The 16182-nt window shown below is 34.6% G+C and overlaps 1 protein-coding gene across 1 annotated transcript; it reads left to right on the top strand.

Moving 5' to 3' along the window:
- Nucleotides 1-1491: 1491 nt before the first annotated feature.
- Nucleotides 1492-9175, top strand: LOC117344086 (apolipoprotein D-like). Its single transcript, XM_033906739.1, has 5 exons — nucleotides 1492-2558; nucleotides 3997-4127; nucleotides 6794-6879; nucleotides 7884-7973; nucleotides 8832-9175. Exons 1-5 carry the CDS (start codon nucleotides 2442-2444, stop codon nucleotides 8963-8965), a joined length of 558 nt encoding a protein of 185 aa, XP_033762630.1. The 5' UTR covers nucleotides 1492-2441; the 3' UTR covers nucleotides 8966-9175.
- Nucleotides 9176-16182: the final 7007 nt, after the last annotated feature.

Below are 16182 nucleotides of genomic sequence, written 5' to 3'. Positions count from 1 at the left end.
ACGTAAACACGAAATTGAGCTATATTACGTTAACCCGATATTGATCTCTATTACGCTCCTGCACGATGACCGCCCTCTATCGCGCTTTCATAAGAATTGGCACCGAGCTGGCATAACCGTGATCAAACTGTACAGTCGTGATCCCTACGACCAGCGCAATGTCACCAATTCCTTCACGGTCGCCACAACCATCCAACAGTGTTAATCATATACATCGCAGCCAAGTTTAAACCTAGCATTTGTGAGATTGATTTTTAGTAGGATTTTGCGAATTAGCAAAGTAGCTACATGATTTTAAACAAATGATAAATCTAAATATAAAACGTTATTGTCTAGTCATTGTCTGCGCGTGGCATATAAACTATAATTACCCTACTATTATCCAACCATCCTTTACATAATATTATGTTACTGAATTGATAGTCTCAAAATACTTGATAACATGACATGGAATGACTACAACATAATTTACTATAAAGTACTTTGTCGTAACATTTTTAATTACAGGATTATGACTCACATAAAATACTTAATCGTAATAGCTCTAATTACAGTCTTATGACCTACATAACTTACTTTCTTGTAACAGCTTTAATTACAGTTCTATTATGTACACAATTGAATTTATCATAAACGGTTTATTTACAGTAACATTGCTTACAAAATATACTTCATATATTATTGTACTTCAAACCAAATGAGCTTTTATTACAATTTCATGATTTACAGAATTAAGTACTTCATCGAAATAATTTTTATTACAGTTTTACGAATTCCAAAATTTACTTTGAGTAAAGGTCATTGATTAGAGAATTGTCTACTATTTTATAAAACAGCAAATGTAGCGTTAATTACAATTGATGACCTCATAATTCACTACTCTTGTATATTACTTAATAATCGTTAATTACAATTTATGGCTTACATAATCTACTTTTCCTGTTTGTTACTGCGCGAGCGTTTATTATAGTTTATGATTATAGAATGTACTACATTTGTATGTTACTGCGCGAGCGTTTATTATAGTTTATGATTATAGAATGTACTACATTTGTATGTTACTGCGCGAGCGTTTATTATAGTTAATGATTACGTAATGTACTACATTTGTATGTTACTGCGCGAGCGTTTATTATAGTTTGTGATTATAGAATGTACTACATTTGTATGTTACTGCGCGAGCGTTTATTATAGTTAATGATTACGTTATGTACTACATTTGTATGTTACTGCGCGAGCGTTTATTATAGTTTGTGATTATAGAATGTACTACATTTGTATGTTACTGCGCGAGCGTTTATTATAGTTTATGATTACGTAATGTACTACATTTGTATGTTACTGCGCGAGCGTTTATTATAGTTGATGATTATAGTAATGTACTACATTTGTATGTTACTGCGCGAGCGTTTATTATAGTTGATGATTACGTAATGTACTACATTTGTATGTTACTGCGCGAGCGTTTATTATAGTTTGATGATTATAGAATGTACTACATTTGTATGTTACTGCGCGAGCGTTTATTATAGTTTATGATTATAGAATGTACTACATTTGTATGTTACTGCGCGAGCGTTTATTATAGTTTATGATTATAGAATGTACTACATTTGTATGTTACTGCGCGAGCGTTTATTATAGTTGATGATTATAGAATGTACTACATTTGTATGTTACTGCGCGAGCGTTTATTATAGTTTATAGTTACGTAATGTACTACATTTGTATGTTACTGCGCGAGCGTTTATTATAGTTTATGATTATAGAATGTACTACATTTGTATGTTACTGCGCGAGCGTTAAAACAGTCAATGACTTAGGAACTGCTTCTATTGTATGTTACTGCACAAGCGTTACTGTCAGTTGATGGATAACGGAATTTACTTCCTTTGAATATTACTGAGTTACTGAAACAACTTTAGTTACATCATTTGACATACAGAATTTATTGTTTTTTTTTCTTGTTTTGTTTCTACAACGAATTTTATTAATGACTTACATGATGACATGGCTATTTAACTTTTGTATGCTAAGCAAAAGGTGATTTTTTAAAACATAATGTTAGAGCACGAGTTCTTTACCCTGTCTAGTAATTGTTACTAACTATCGGTGAGGGTTAATTCTTATTTCTGTGACAAACAGTGTGGCCTTGGACATTGTTTGGCTAATCACTGTGATATTTGTGTTGTGTCTGGAACTCATTATATAAATAAAATAACTGACCCCTACTCGGGCATTTATGCACATCAAACGATGCACGTGGATTTTATCTGTACCCGGACAATTGTGACCGATAGTGTAGAGGTGTCGTTACCTGGTCCAAGGCCGGTCGGTAACTGGCGGCCGGACAATCCGGACGGTTCGGGGTATATATATACCCCGTCGGGAAGTACCAAACACGTCTCACCAGGCACATCCACACTCCTCAACATCTCGACATGGCCAGCACTCTCGTCTTCCTTGTAGTGGCGATTTTCAGCGTTACTTCCGGTCAGATAATTAGTTGGGGCAAATGTCCAGATGTTCCGCTGAAGAAGTATTTTGATATGAACAAAGTAAGTAAAATGTTAATATTCATATATTTTCAAAACATACATCAGTATTGTCAAATAGTGGAGACATTTTGTTTTCATTGTATATATTACCTAAGATCATAGTTAGTTATTGGTTTATACCGCTTACATGACTCCGGCTATGATTAGGTTTATTGTAACCGAATATAGTCAGTATTCTGTAGGTGTTAGTTACTGGTTTATATTCTAACTGACTATAGTCAGTATTCTGTAGGTGTTAGTTACTGGTTTATATTATAACTGACTATAGTCAGTATTCTGTGGGTGTTAGTTACTGGTTTATATTCTAACTGACTATTGTCAGTATTCTGTAGGTGTTAGTTACTGGTTTATATTCTAACTGACTATAGTCAGTATTCTGTAGGTGTTAGTTACTGGTTTATATTCTAACTGACTATAGTCAGTATTCTGTAGGTGTTAGTTACTGGTTTATATTCTAACTGACTATAGTCAGTATTCTGTAGGTTTTAGTTACTGGTTTATATTCTAACTGACTATAGTCAGTATTCTGTAGGTGTTAGTTACTGGTTTATATTCTAACTGACTATAGTCAGTATTCTGTGGGTATTAGTTACTGGTTTATATTCTAACTGACTATAGTCAGTATTCTGTAGGTGTTAGTTACTGGTTTATATTATAACTGACTATAGTCAGTATTCTGTGGGTGTTAGTTACTGGTTTATATTCTAACTGACTATAGTCAGTATTCTGTGGGTGTTAGTTACTGGTTTATATTCTAGCTGACTATAGTCAGTATTCTGTAGGTGTTAGTTACTGGTTTATATTCTAAATGACTATAGTCAGTAGTCTGTAGGTGTTAGTTACTGGTTTATATTCTAACTGACTATAGTCAGTGTTCTGTGGGTGTTAGTTACTGGTTTATATTATAACTAACTATAGTCAGTATTCTGTAAGTGTTAGTTACTGGTTTATATTCTAACTGACTATAGTCAGTATTCTGTAGGTGTTAGTTAGTGGTTTATATTCTAACTGACTATAGTCAGTATTCTGTGGGTGTTAGTTAGTGGTTTATATTCTAACTGACTATAGTCAGTATTCTGTAGGTGTTAGTTAGTGGTTTATATTCTAACTGACTATAGTCAGTATTCTGTAGGTGTTAGTTACTGGTTTATATTCTAACTGACTATAGTCAGTATTCTGTAGGTGTTAGTTACAGGTTTATATTATAACTGGCTGTAGTCAGTATTCTATGGGTGTTAGTTACTGGTTTATATTCTAACTGACTATAGTCAGTATTCTGTAAGTGTTAGTTAATAAACATACTCAAATATGTCATGTCGTAAAGCAAAACTTTTGACTTTGTTTATTGGGAGTTCGTAAAAATCAGTAACATTTCGTTCTCTCATAAAACAAAACTTAACTAGAGATAATATACCACGTGTTTGATTTGTAATTACAGTACGGGGGTGTTTGGTACGAGCAGGCAAGTTACCCCGCCGCCTGGTACAACTCGGCCTCGTCCTGTGGACACTCCTCCTTCACATTAACGGACGACCGATCCGTACATATCACTACCGGGGGTCTGGACGGGTAAGTGTTAACATTAACGGACGACCGATCCGTACATATCAGTACCGGGGGTCTGGAGGGGTAAGTGATAACATTAACGGACGACCGATCCGTACATATCACTACCGGGGGTCTGGACGGGTAAGTGATAATATTAACGGACGACCGATCCGTACATATCACTACCGGGGGTCTGGACGGGTAAGTGTTAACATTAACGGACGACCGATCCGTACATATAACTACCGGGGGTCTGGACGGGTAAGTGATAACATTAACGGACGACCGATCCGTACATATCAGTACCGGGGGTCTGGACGGGTAAGTGATAACATTAACGGACGACCGATCCGTACATATCACTACCGGGGGTCTGGACGGGTAAGTGATAAAGTGTTAACATTAACGGACGACCGATCCGTACATATCAGTACCGGGGGTCTGGACGGGTAAGTGATAATATTAACGGACGACCGATCCGTACATATCACTACCGGGGGTCTGGACGGGTAAGTGTTAACATTAACGGACGACCGATCCGTACATATCACTACCGGGGGTCTGGACGGGTAAGTGTTAACATTAACGGACGACCGATCCGTACATATCAGTACCGGGGGTCTGGACGGGTAAGTGTTAACATTAACGGACGACCGATCCGTACATATCACTACCGGGGGTCTGGACGGGTAAGTGTTAACATTAACGGACGACCGATCCGTACATATCAGTACCGGGGGTCTGGACGGGTAAGTGTTAACATTAACGGACGACCGATCCGTACATATCACTACCGGGGGTCTGGACGGGTAAGTGTTAACATTAACGGACGACCGATCCGTACATATCAGTACCGGGGATCTGGACGGGTAAGTGATAAAGTGTTAACATTAACGGACGACCGATCCGTACATATCACTACCGGGGGTCTGGACGGGTAAGTGTTAACATTAACGGACGACCGATCCGTACATATCAGTACCGGGGGTCTGGACGGGTAAGTGTTAACATTAACGGACGACCGATCCGTACGTATCACTACCGGGGGTCTGGACGGGTAAGTGTTAACATTTATGGACGACCGATCCGTACATATCAGTACCGGGGGTCTGGACGGGTAAGTGTTAACATTAACGGACGACCGATCCGTACATATCACTACCGGGGGTCTGGACGGGTAAGTGTTAACATTTATGGACGACCGATCCGTACATATCAGTACCGGGGGTCTGGACGGGTAAGTGTTAACATTAACGGACGACCGATCCGTACATATCACTACCGGGGGTCTGGACGGGTAAGTGATAACATTAACGGACGACCGATCCGTACATATCAGTACCGGGGGTCTGGACGGGTAAGTGTTTACATTAACGGACGACCGATCCGTACATATCACTACCGGGGGTCTGGATGGGTAAGTGTTAACATTAACGGACGACCGATCCGTACATATCACTACCGGGGGTCTGGACGGGTAAGTGTTAACATTTATGGACGACCAATCCGTACGTATCACTACCGGGGGTCTGGACGGGTATATATAGACATTTTCATGGTATATAGACAGTTTCATGGTATATAGACATTGTCATGGTATATAGACATTGTCATGGTATATAGACAGTTTCATGGTATATAGACAATTTGTACATGTTCATGGTATATAGACAGTTTCATGGTATATAGACAGTTTCATGGTATATAGACAGTTTCATGGTATATAGACATTGTCATGGTATATAGACAGTTTCATGGTATATAGACAGTTTCATGGTATATAGACAGTTTCATGGTATATAGACAGTTTTATGGTATATAGACATTGTCATGGTATATAGACATTGTCATGGTATATAGACATTGTCATGGTATATACACATTGTCATGGTATATAGACATTGTCATGGTATATAGACATTGTCATGGTATATAGACATTGTCATGGTATATAGACAGTTTCATGGTATATAGACAGTTTCATGGTATATAGACAGTTTTATGGTATATAGACATTGTCATGGTATATAGACATTGTCATGGTATATAGACATTGTCATGGTATATAGACATTGTCATGGTATATAGACCTTGTCATGGTATATAGACAGTGTCATGGTATATAGACATTGTCATGGTATATAGACATTGTCATGGTACATTTTATATAGACAGTTTCATGGTATATAGACATTGTCATGGTATATAGACATTGTCATGGTATATAGACATTGTCATGGTATATAGACATTGTCATTGTATATAGACATTTTCATGGTATACAGACATTTTCATGGTATATAGACATTGTCATGGTATATAGACATTTTCATGGTATATAGACATTGTCAAGGTATATAGACATTGTCATGGTATATAGACATTGTCATGGTATATAGACAGTTTCATGGTATATAGACAGTTTCATGGTATATAGACATTGTCATGGTATATAGACATGTTCATGGTATATAGACAGTTTCATGGTATATAGACACGGGATATGTAGCTAGCTACTGGTATTCATAGCCGCAATGAAAATTAAAAAAATCTATTCAATCCATATATGTTACTATCACATTATGTTACTATCACGTTGATGTGACAGATTTAACATATACATCAAAATTGATTTTCCATTTTTTCTCTAGTATTCAGAAGCTTATCATTGAGAGATTTACTTTCAGATCAGGTGAAGCCTTCACGTTTACAGGGTCGGCAAGTATTCCGGACAACAAGGAACCAGCCAGGCTCCAGCTACGCTACTCTAGATGTAAGTACTGAAGACAACTTGTTATTAAAACACCTGTTATCTCTATCAGCGTATTGACAGAATAACATAGCCTCTCTCATTGTATTGACGGAACAACATAGCCTCTCTCATCATATTGACTGTATAACATAGCCTCTCATCGTACTGACAGAATAACATAGTCTCTCATCGTACTGACAGAACAACACAGCCTCTCATCGCACTGACAGAACAACATAGCCTCTCATCGCACTGACAGAACAACATAGCCTCTCATCGTACTGACAGAACAACATAGCCTCTCATCGTACTGACAGAACAACATAGCTTCTCATCGTACTGACAGGACAGAACAACATAGCCTCTCATCGTACTGACAGAACAACATAGCCTCTCATCGTACTGACAGAACAACATAGCCTCTCATTGTACTGACAGAACAACATAGCTTCTCATCGTACTGACAGAACAACATAGCCTCTCATCGTACTGACAGAACAACATAGCTTCTCATCGTACTGACAGAACAACATAGCCTCTCATCGTACTGACAGAACAACATAGCCTCTCATCGTACTGACAGAACAACATAGCCTCTCATCGTACTGACAGAACAACATAGCCTCTCATCGTATTGACAGAACAATATAGCTTCTCAAATCGTACTGACAGAACAACATAGCCTCTCATCGTACTGACAGAACAACATAGCTTCTCTCATCGTACTGACAGAACAACATAGCCTCTCATCGTACTGACAGAACAACATAGCCTCTCTCATCGTATTGACGGAACAACATAGCCTCTCATCGTACTGACAGAACAACATAGCCTCTCATCGTACTGACAGAACAACATAGCCTCTCATCGTACTGACAGAACAACATAGCATCTGTCACTGTATTTTTGTATGAAATAATTAGGCGTGACTATTGTGGATATTGTAAAACATGTAGAATTGATATTTTCCAGGGAGTCCAACGTATTTGGTTTATTTGTTAAAGCGACTTTACTTTTTCTTTAAGGGTCAACACATGACTACCAAGTGATCGCTACTGATTACAAATCCTTCTCCTTGGTGTACGCATGCTCCAACTATGTTTTCTTCCGGTCAGGTGAGTCGATTGTCATAATACATGATCGATTTGTTTGGTGTGTCGAGAGCACTTCGATAAATAAAAAGCTTACTTCTAAAAACCCAAATTGTAGGATTCTCTGTTTCAGAGAGGGATATGGTTGTTCTCGATAAACTAAACTGTAGGATTTTCGGTCTCAGAGAAAGTATGGTTGGTTATCAACTGTAAGTTGTAGGATTCTTTATTTCATAGACGATATGGTTGTTCATAAGCTAAACTGTTGTATTTTCTGAAACGAAACTGTAGGATTTTCTGTTTCAGAGAGGGTGTGTCTATTTATAAACTATAATGTGGAGTTTTCTGTTTCAGAGAGGGTGTGACTATTTATAAACTATAATGTGGAATTTTCTGTTTCAGAGAGGGTGATGTTGTTTATAAACTTTAATGTGGAATTTTCTGTTTCAGAGAGGGTGTGGTTGTCTATAAACTATAATGCGGAATTTTCTGTTTCAGAGAGGGTGTGGTTGTTTACAAACTATAATGTGGATTTTTCTGTTTCAGAGAGGGTGAGGTTGTTTATAAACTATAATGTGGATTTTTCTGTTTCAGAGAGGGTGTGGTTGTTTATTAACTATAATGTGGATTTTTCTGTTTCAGAGAGGGTGTGGCTATTTATAAACTATAATGTGGAGTTTTCTGTTTCAGAGAGGGTGTGACTATTTATAAACTATAATGTGGAATTTTCTGTTTCAGAGACGGTGTGGTTGTTTACAAACTATAATGTGGAATTTTCTGTTTCAGAGAGGGTGTGGTTGTCTATAAACTATAATGTGGAATTTTCTGTTTCAGAGAGGGTGTGGTTGTCTATAAACTATAATGTGGAATTTTCTGTTTCAGAGAGGGTGTGGTTGTTGACAAGACAGCCAAGACAAATAAATGCCAAGACCAAGAAACGAGCGTACAAAATCCTGCGTACCTACGGGATGGATAGTGAACCTCTCACTACCACGTGGGGTGATCAGTGTCAATAAGACACACAAGGTCAGGGTCAATATTAAAGACGACGATTAGTTATACAGGATTATAATCAAAGCCAGTGATTTTCCGTCTTCGAGGATGGAATGTTGATTGTACATGATTTTCTGTATGTTGCCGTCCTCACCTTAACATTCTGTGTGTGTCAGTGTGGGTGACGACCACATCGTGATTACAAAGAAATAATAAAAAAAAATAGAATGATATGTTGATTATGTTATTATTGTTACATTGACGAGGTAATGATTCGTTAAACGCAATATCTGGTAGTTATACTGAAGGTGTAATAGTTTGTTTGACACACTAGTTATACTGAAGGTGTAATAGTTTGTGTGACACACTAGTTATACTGTAGGTGTAATAGTTTGTTTGACACACTAGTTATATTGTAGGTGTAATAGTTTGTGTGACACACTAGTTATATTGTAGGTGTAATAGTTTGTTTGACACACTAGTTATACTGAAGGTGTAATAGTTTGTTTGACACACTAGTTATATTGTAGGTGTAATAGTTTGTGTGACACACTAGTTATATTGTAGGTGTAATAGTTTGACACACTAGTTATATTGTAGGTGTAATAGTTTGTTTGACACACTAGTTATATTGAATGTGTAATAGTTTGTTTGACACACTAGTTATATTGTAGGTGTAATAGTTTGACACACTAGTTATATTGTAGGTGTAATAGTTTGTGTGACACACTAGTTATATTGTAGGTGTAATAGTTTGTTTGACACACTAGTTATATTGTAGGTGTAATAGTTTGTGTGACACATTAGTTATATTGTAGGTGTAATAGTTTGTTTGACACACTAGTTATATTGTAGGTGTAATAGTTTGTTTGACACACTAGTTATATTGTAGGTGTAATAGTTTGACACACTAGTTATATTGTAGGTGTAATAGTTTGACACACTAGTTATATTGTAGGTGTAATAGTTTGTTTGACACACTAGTTATATTGTAGGTGTAATAGTTTGTTTGACACACTAGTTATATTGTAGGTGTAATAGTTTGACACACTAGTTATATTGTAGGTGTAATAGTTTGACACACTAGTTATATTGTAGGTGTAATAGTTTGTTTGACACACTAGTTATATTGTAGGTGTAATAGTTTGTTTGACACACTAGTTATATTGTAGGTGTAATAGTTTGTTTGACACACTAGTTATATTGTAGGTGTAATAGTTTGACACACTAGTTATATTGTAGGTGTAATAGTTTGTTTGACACACTAGTTATATTGTAGGTGTAATAGTTTGTTTGACACACTAGTTATATTGTAGGTGTAATAGTTTGTTTGACACACTAGTTATATTGTAGGTGTAATAGTTTGTGTGACACACTAGTTATATTGTAGGTGTAATAGTTTGTGTGACACACTAGTTATATTGTAGGTGTAATAGTTTGTGTGACACACTAGTTATATTGTAGGTGTAATAGTTTGACACACTAGTTATATTGTAGGTGTAATAGTTTGTGACACACTAGTTATATTGTAGGTGTAATAGTTTGACACACTAGTTATATTGTAGGTGTAATAGTTTGACACACTAGTTATATTGTAGGTGTAATAGTTTGTTTGACACACTAGTTATATTGTAGGTGTAATAGTTTGTGTGACACACTAGTTATATTGTAGGTGTAATAGTTAGATTGACACACTAGTTATATTGTAGGTGTAATAGTTTGACACACTAGTTATATTGTAGGTGTAATAGTTTGTGTGACACACTAGTTATATTGTAGGTGTAATAGTTTGTTGACACACTAGTTAATTGTAGGTGTAATTAGATTGACACACTAGTTATATTGTAGGTGTAATAGTTTGACACACTAGTTATATTGTAGGTGTAATAGTTTGTGTGACACACTAGTTATATTGTAGGTGTAATAGTTAGTTGACACACTAGTTATATTGTAGGTGTAATAGTTTGACACACTAGTTATATTGTAGGTGTAATAGTTTGACACACTAGTTATATTGTAGGTGTAATAGTTTGTTTGACACACTAGTTATATTGTAGGTGTAATAGTTTGACACACTAGTTATATTGTAGGTGTAATAGTTTGACACACTAGTTATATTGTAGGTGTAATAGTTTGACACACTAGTTATATTGTAGGTGTAATAGTTTGACACACTAGTTATATTGTAGGTGTAATAGTTTGTGTGACACACTAGTTATATTGTAGGTGTAATAGTTTGTGTGACACACTAGTTATATTGTAGGTGTAATAGTTTGTTTGACACACTAGTTATATTGTAGGTGTAATAGTTTGACACACTAGTTATATTGTAGGTGTAATAGTTTGTTTGACACACTAGTTATATTGTAGGTGTAATAGTTTGTGTGACACACTAGTTATATTGTAGGTGTAATAGTTTGACACACTAGTTATATTGTAGGTGTAATAGTTTGTGTGACACACTAGTTATATTGTAGGTGTAATAGTTTGACACACTAGTTATATTGTAGGTGTAATAGTTGTTTGACACACTAGTTATATTGTAGGTGTAATAGTCTGTTTGACACACTAGTTATATTGTAGGTGTAATAGTTTGACACACTAGTTATATTGTAGGTGTAATAGTTTGACACACTAGTTATATTGTAGGTGTAATAGTTTGTTTGACACACTAGTTATATTGTAGGTGTAATAGTTTTATGTGACACACTAGTTATATTGTAGGTGTAATAGTTTGACACACTAGTTATATTGTAGGTTTAATAGTTGTTGACACACTAGTTATATTGTAGGTGTAATAGTTTGACACACTAGTTATATTGTAGGTGTAATAGTTTGACACACTAGTTATATTGTAGGTGTAATAGTTTGACACACTAGTTATATTGTAGGTGTAATAGTTTGACACACTAGTTATATTGTAGGTGTAATAGTTTGACACACTAGTTATATTGTAGGTGTAATAGTTTGACACACTAGTTATATTGTAGGTGTAATAGTTGTTGACACACTAGTTATATTGTAGGTGTTATAGTTTGACACACTAGTTATATTGTAGGTGTAATAGTTGTTTGACACACTAGTTATATTGTAGGTGTAATAGTTTGGACACACTAGTTATATTGTAGGTGTGAACTAGTATATGTAGTTAGTTGACACACTAGTTTATATTGTAGGTGTAATAGTTTGTTGACACACTAGTTATATTGTAGGTGTAATAGTTTGACACACTAGTTATATTGTAGTGTATAGTTTGTTTGGACACACTAGTTATATTGTAGGTGTAATAGTTTGACACACTAGTTATATTGTAGGTGTAATAGTTGACACACTAGTTATATTGTAGGTGTAATAGTTTTGACACCCTAGTTATATTGTAGGTGTAATAGTTTGACACACTAGTTATATTGTAGGTGTAATAGTTTGACACACTAGTTATATTGTAGGTGTAATAGTTTGACACACTAGTTATATTGTAGGTGTAATAGTTTGACACACTAGTTATATTGTAGGTGTAATAGTTTGACACACTAGTTATATTGTAGGTGTAATAGTTTGTGTGACACACTAGTTATATTGTAGGTGTAATAGTTTGTGTGACACACTAGTTATATTGTAGGTGTAAAAGTTTGACACACTAGTTATATTGTAGGTGTAATAGTTTGACACCCTAGTTATATTGTAGGTGTAATAGTTTGACACACTAGTTATATTGTAGGTGTAATAGTTTGTGTGACACACTAGTTATATTGTAGGTGTAATAGTTTGACACACTAGTTATATTGTAGGTGTAATAGTTTGTTTGACACACTAGTTATATTGTAGGTGTAATAGTTTGACACACTAGTTATATTGTAGGTGTAATAGTTTTGACACACTAGTTATATTGTAGGTGTAATAGTTGTTTGACACACTAGTTATATTGTAGGTGTAATAGTTTGTTGACACACTAGTTATATTGTAGGTGTAATAGTTTGACACACTAGTTATATTGTAGGTGTAATAGTTTGTTTGACACACTAGTTATATTGTAGGTGTAATAGTTTGACACACTAGTTATATTGTAGGTGTAATAGTTTGACACACTAGTTATATTGTAGGTGTAATAGTTTTGACACACTAGTTATATTGTAGGTGTAATAGTCTGTTTGACACACTAGTTATATTGTAGGTGTAATAGTTTGACACACTAGTTATATTGTAGGTGTAATAGTTTGACACACTAGTTATATTGTAGGTGTAATAGTATGTTTGACACACTAGTTATATGTAGGTGTATAGTTTGACACACTAGTTATATTGTAGGTGTAATAGTTTGACACACTAGTTATATTGTAGGTGTATAGTTGTTTGACACACTAGTTATATTGTAGGTGTAATAGTTTGACACACTAGTTATATTGTAGGTGTATAGTTTGTTGACACACTAGTTATATTGTAGGTGTAATAGTTTTGACACACTAGTTATATTGTAGGTGTAATAGTTTTGACACACTAGTTATATTGTAGGTGTAATAGTTTGTTGACACACTAGTTATATTGTAGGTGTAATAGTTGTTTGACACACTAGTTATATTGTAGGTGTAATAGTTTGACACACTAGTTATATTGTAGGTGTAATAGTTTGACACACTAGTTATATTGTAGGTGTAATAGTTGTGACACACTAGTTATATTGTAGGTGTAATAGTTTGTTGACACACTAGTTATATTGTAGGTGTAATATTTGTTTGACACACTAGTTATATTGTAGGTGTAATAGTTTGTTTGACACACTAGTTATATTGTAGGTGTAATAGTTTGTTTGACACACTAGTTATATTGTAGGTGTAATAGTTTGTTTGACACACTAGTTATATTGTAGGTGTAATAGTTTGACACACTAGTTATATTGTAGGTGTAATAGTTTGTTTGACACACTAGTTATATTGTAGGTGTAATAGTTTGTTTGACACACTAGTTATATTGTAGGTGTAATAGTTTGACACACTAGTTATATTGTAGGTGTAATAGTTTGACACACTAGTTATATTGTAGGTGTAATAGTTTGACACACTAGTTATATTGTAGGTGTAATAGTTTTGACACACTAGTTATATTGTAGGTGTAATAGTTTGACACACTAGTTATATTGTAGGTGTAATAGTTTGACACACTAGTTATATTGTAGGTGTAATAGTTTGTTTGACACACTAGTTATATTGTAGGTGTAATAGTTTGACACACTAGTTATATTGTAGGTGTAATAGTTTGTTTGACACACTAGTTATATTGTAGGTGTAATAGTTTGTTTGACACACTAGTTATATTGTAGGTGTAATAGTTTGACACACTAGTTATATTGTAGGTGTAATAGTTTGTTTGACACACTAGTTATATTGTAGGTGTAATAGTTTGTGTGACACACTAGTTATATTGTAGGTGTAATAGTTTGACACACTAGTTATATTGTAGGTGTAATAGTTTGACACACTAGTTATATTGTAGGTGTTTGACACACTAGTTATATTGTAGGTGTAATAGTTTGACACACTAGTTATATTGTAGGTGTAATAGTTTGACACACTAGTTATATTGTAGGTGTAATAGTTTGTTTGACACACTAGTTATATTGTAGGTGTAATAGTTTGTGTGACACACTAGTTATATTGTAGGTGTAATAGTTTGTTTGACACACTAGTTATATTGTAGGTGTAATAGTTTGACACACTAGTTATATTGTAGGTGTAATAGTCTGTTTGACACGCTAGTTATATTGTAGGTGTAATAGTCTGACACACTAGTTATATTGTAGGTGTAATAGTTTGTTTGACACACTAGTTATATTGTAGGTGTAATAGTTTGTTTGACACACTAGTTATATTGTAGGTGTAATAGTTTGTGTGACACACTAGTTATATTGTAGGTGTAATAGTTTGTTTGACACACTAGTTATATTGTAGGTGTAATAGTTTGTTTGACACACTAGTTATATTGTAGGTGTAATAGTTTGTTTGACACACTAGTTATATTGTAGGTGTAATAGTTTGACACACTAGTTATATTGTAGGTGTAATAGTTTGACACACTAGTTATATTGTAGGTGTAATAGTTTGACACACTAGTTATATTGTAGGTGTAATAGTTTGTTTGACACACTAGTTATATTGTAGGTGTAATAGTTTGACACACTAGTTATGTTGTAGGTGTAATAGTTGTTGACACACTAGTTATATTGTAGGTGTAATAGTTGTTTGACACACTAGTTATATTGTAGGTGTAATAGTTTGTTGACACACTAGTTATATTGTAGGTGTAATAGTTTGTTTGACACACTAGTTATTTTGTAGGTGTAATTGTTTGACACACTAGTTATATTGTAGGTGTAATAGTTGTTTGACACACTAGTTATATTGTAGGTGTAATAGTTTGACACACTAGTTATATTGTAGGTGTAATAGTTTGTTTGACACACTAGTTATATTGTAGGTGTAATAGTTTGACACACTAGTTATATTGTAGGTGTAATAGTTTGACACACTAGTTATATTGTAGGTGTAATAGTCTGTTTGACACACTAGTTATATTGTAGGTGTAATAGTTTGACACACTAGTTATATTGTAGGTGTAATAGTTTGACACACTAGTTATATTGTAGGTGTAATAGTTTGACACACTAGTTATATTGTAGGTGTAATAGTTTGACACACTAGTTATATTGTAGGTGTAATAGTTTGACACACTAGTTATATTGTAGGTGTAAGTTTGACACACTTTATTGTAGGTTTTTTTTGTTTGACACCTTTATATTTTTTGGGGGGATATTTACACCGTTTTTTTGTGGGGGTAATGTTTGACCCTAGTTTTTTGGGGTTTTTTGACCCTATTATATTTTTGTTAATAGTTTTTTTTGCACCTAGTTTTTTGGTGTATAGTTTGCACACTAGTTAATTTTTAGGGGTAATGTTTTTTGACCCTGTTTTTATTGGGGGAAATTTTTTTGACCCTATTTTTTTTTAGGTTAAAAGTTTGACACCTAGATTTGTGGTGTAATAGTTTGACACACATTATATTGTAGGGGTAAATTGTTTGACCCTTTATTTGTAGGGGGTAAAAGTGACACCTAGTTTTTATTTTAGGTGTAATTTGTTTGACAACATTTATTGTAGGGTAAATTTTTTTTGACACTTTGTTTTTAAATTTTAGGGGTAAAAGTTGGACACCCTATTAATGTAGGTGTAAAAGGTTTTACACACTAGTT

Source organism: Pecten maximus, chromosome 2 (genome assembly GCF_902652985.1).
Source record: "Pecten maximus chromosome 2, xPecMax1.1, whole genome shotgun sequence".
NCBI lineage: Eukaryota > Metazoa > Mollusca > Bivalvia > Pectinida > Pectinidae > Pecten > Pecten maximus.
The sequence above is the reverse complement of the archived record's forward strand: the minus strand, read 5'-3'. Positions and strand labels throughout refer to the sequence as shown.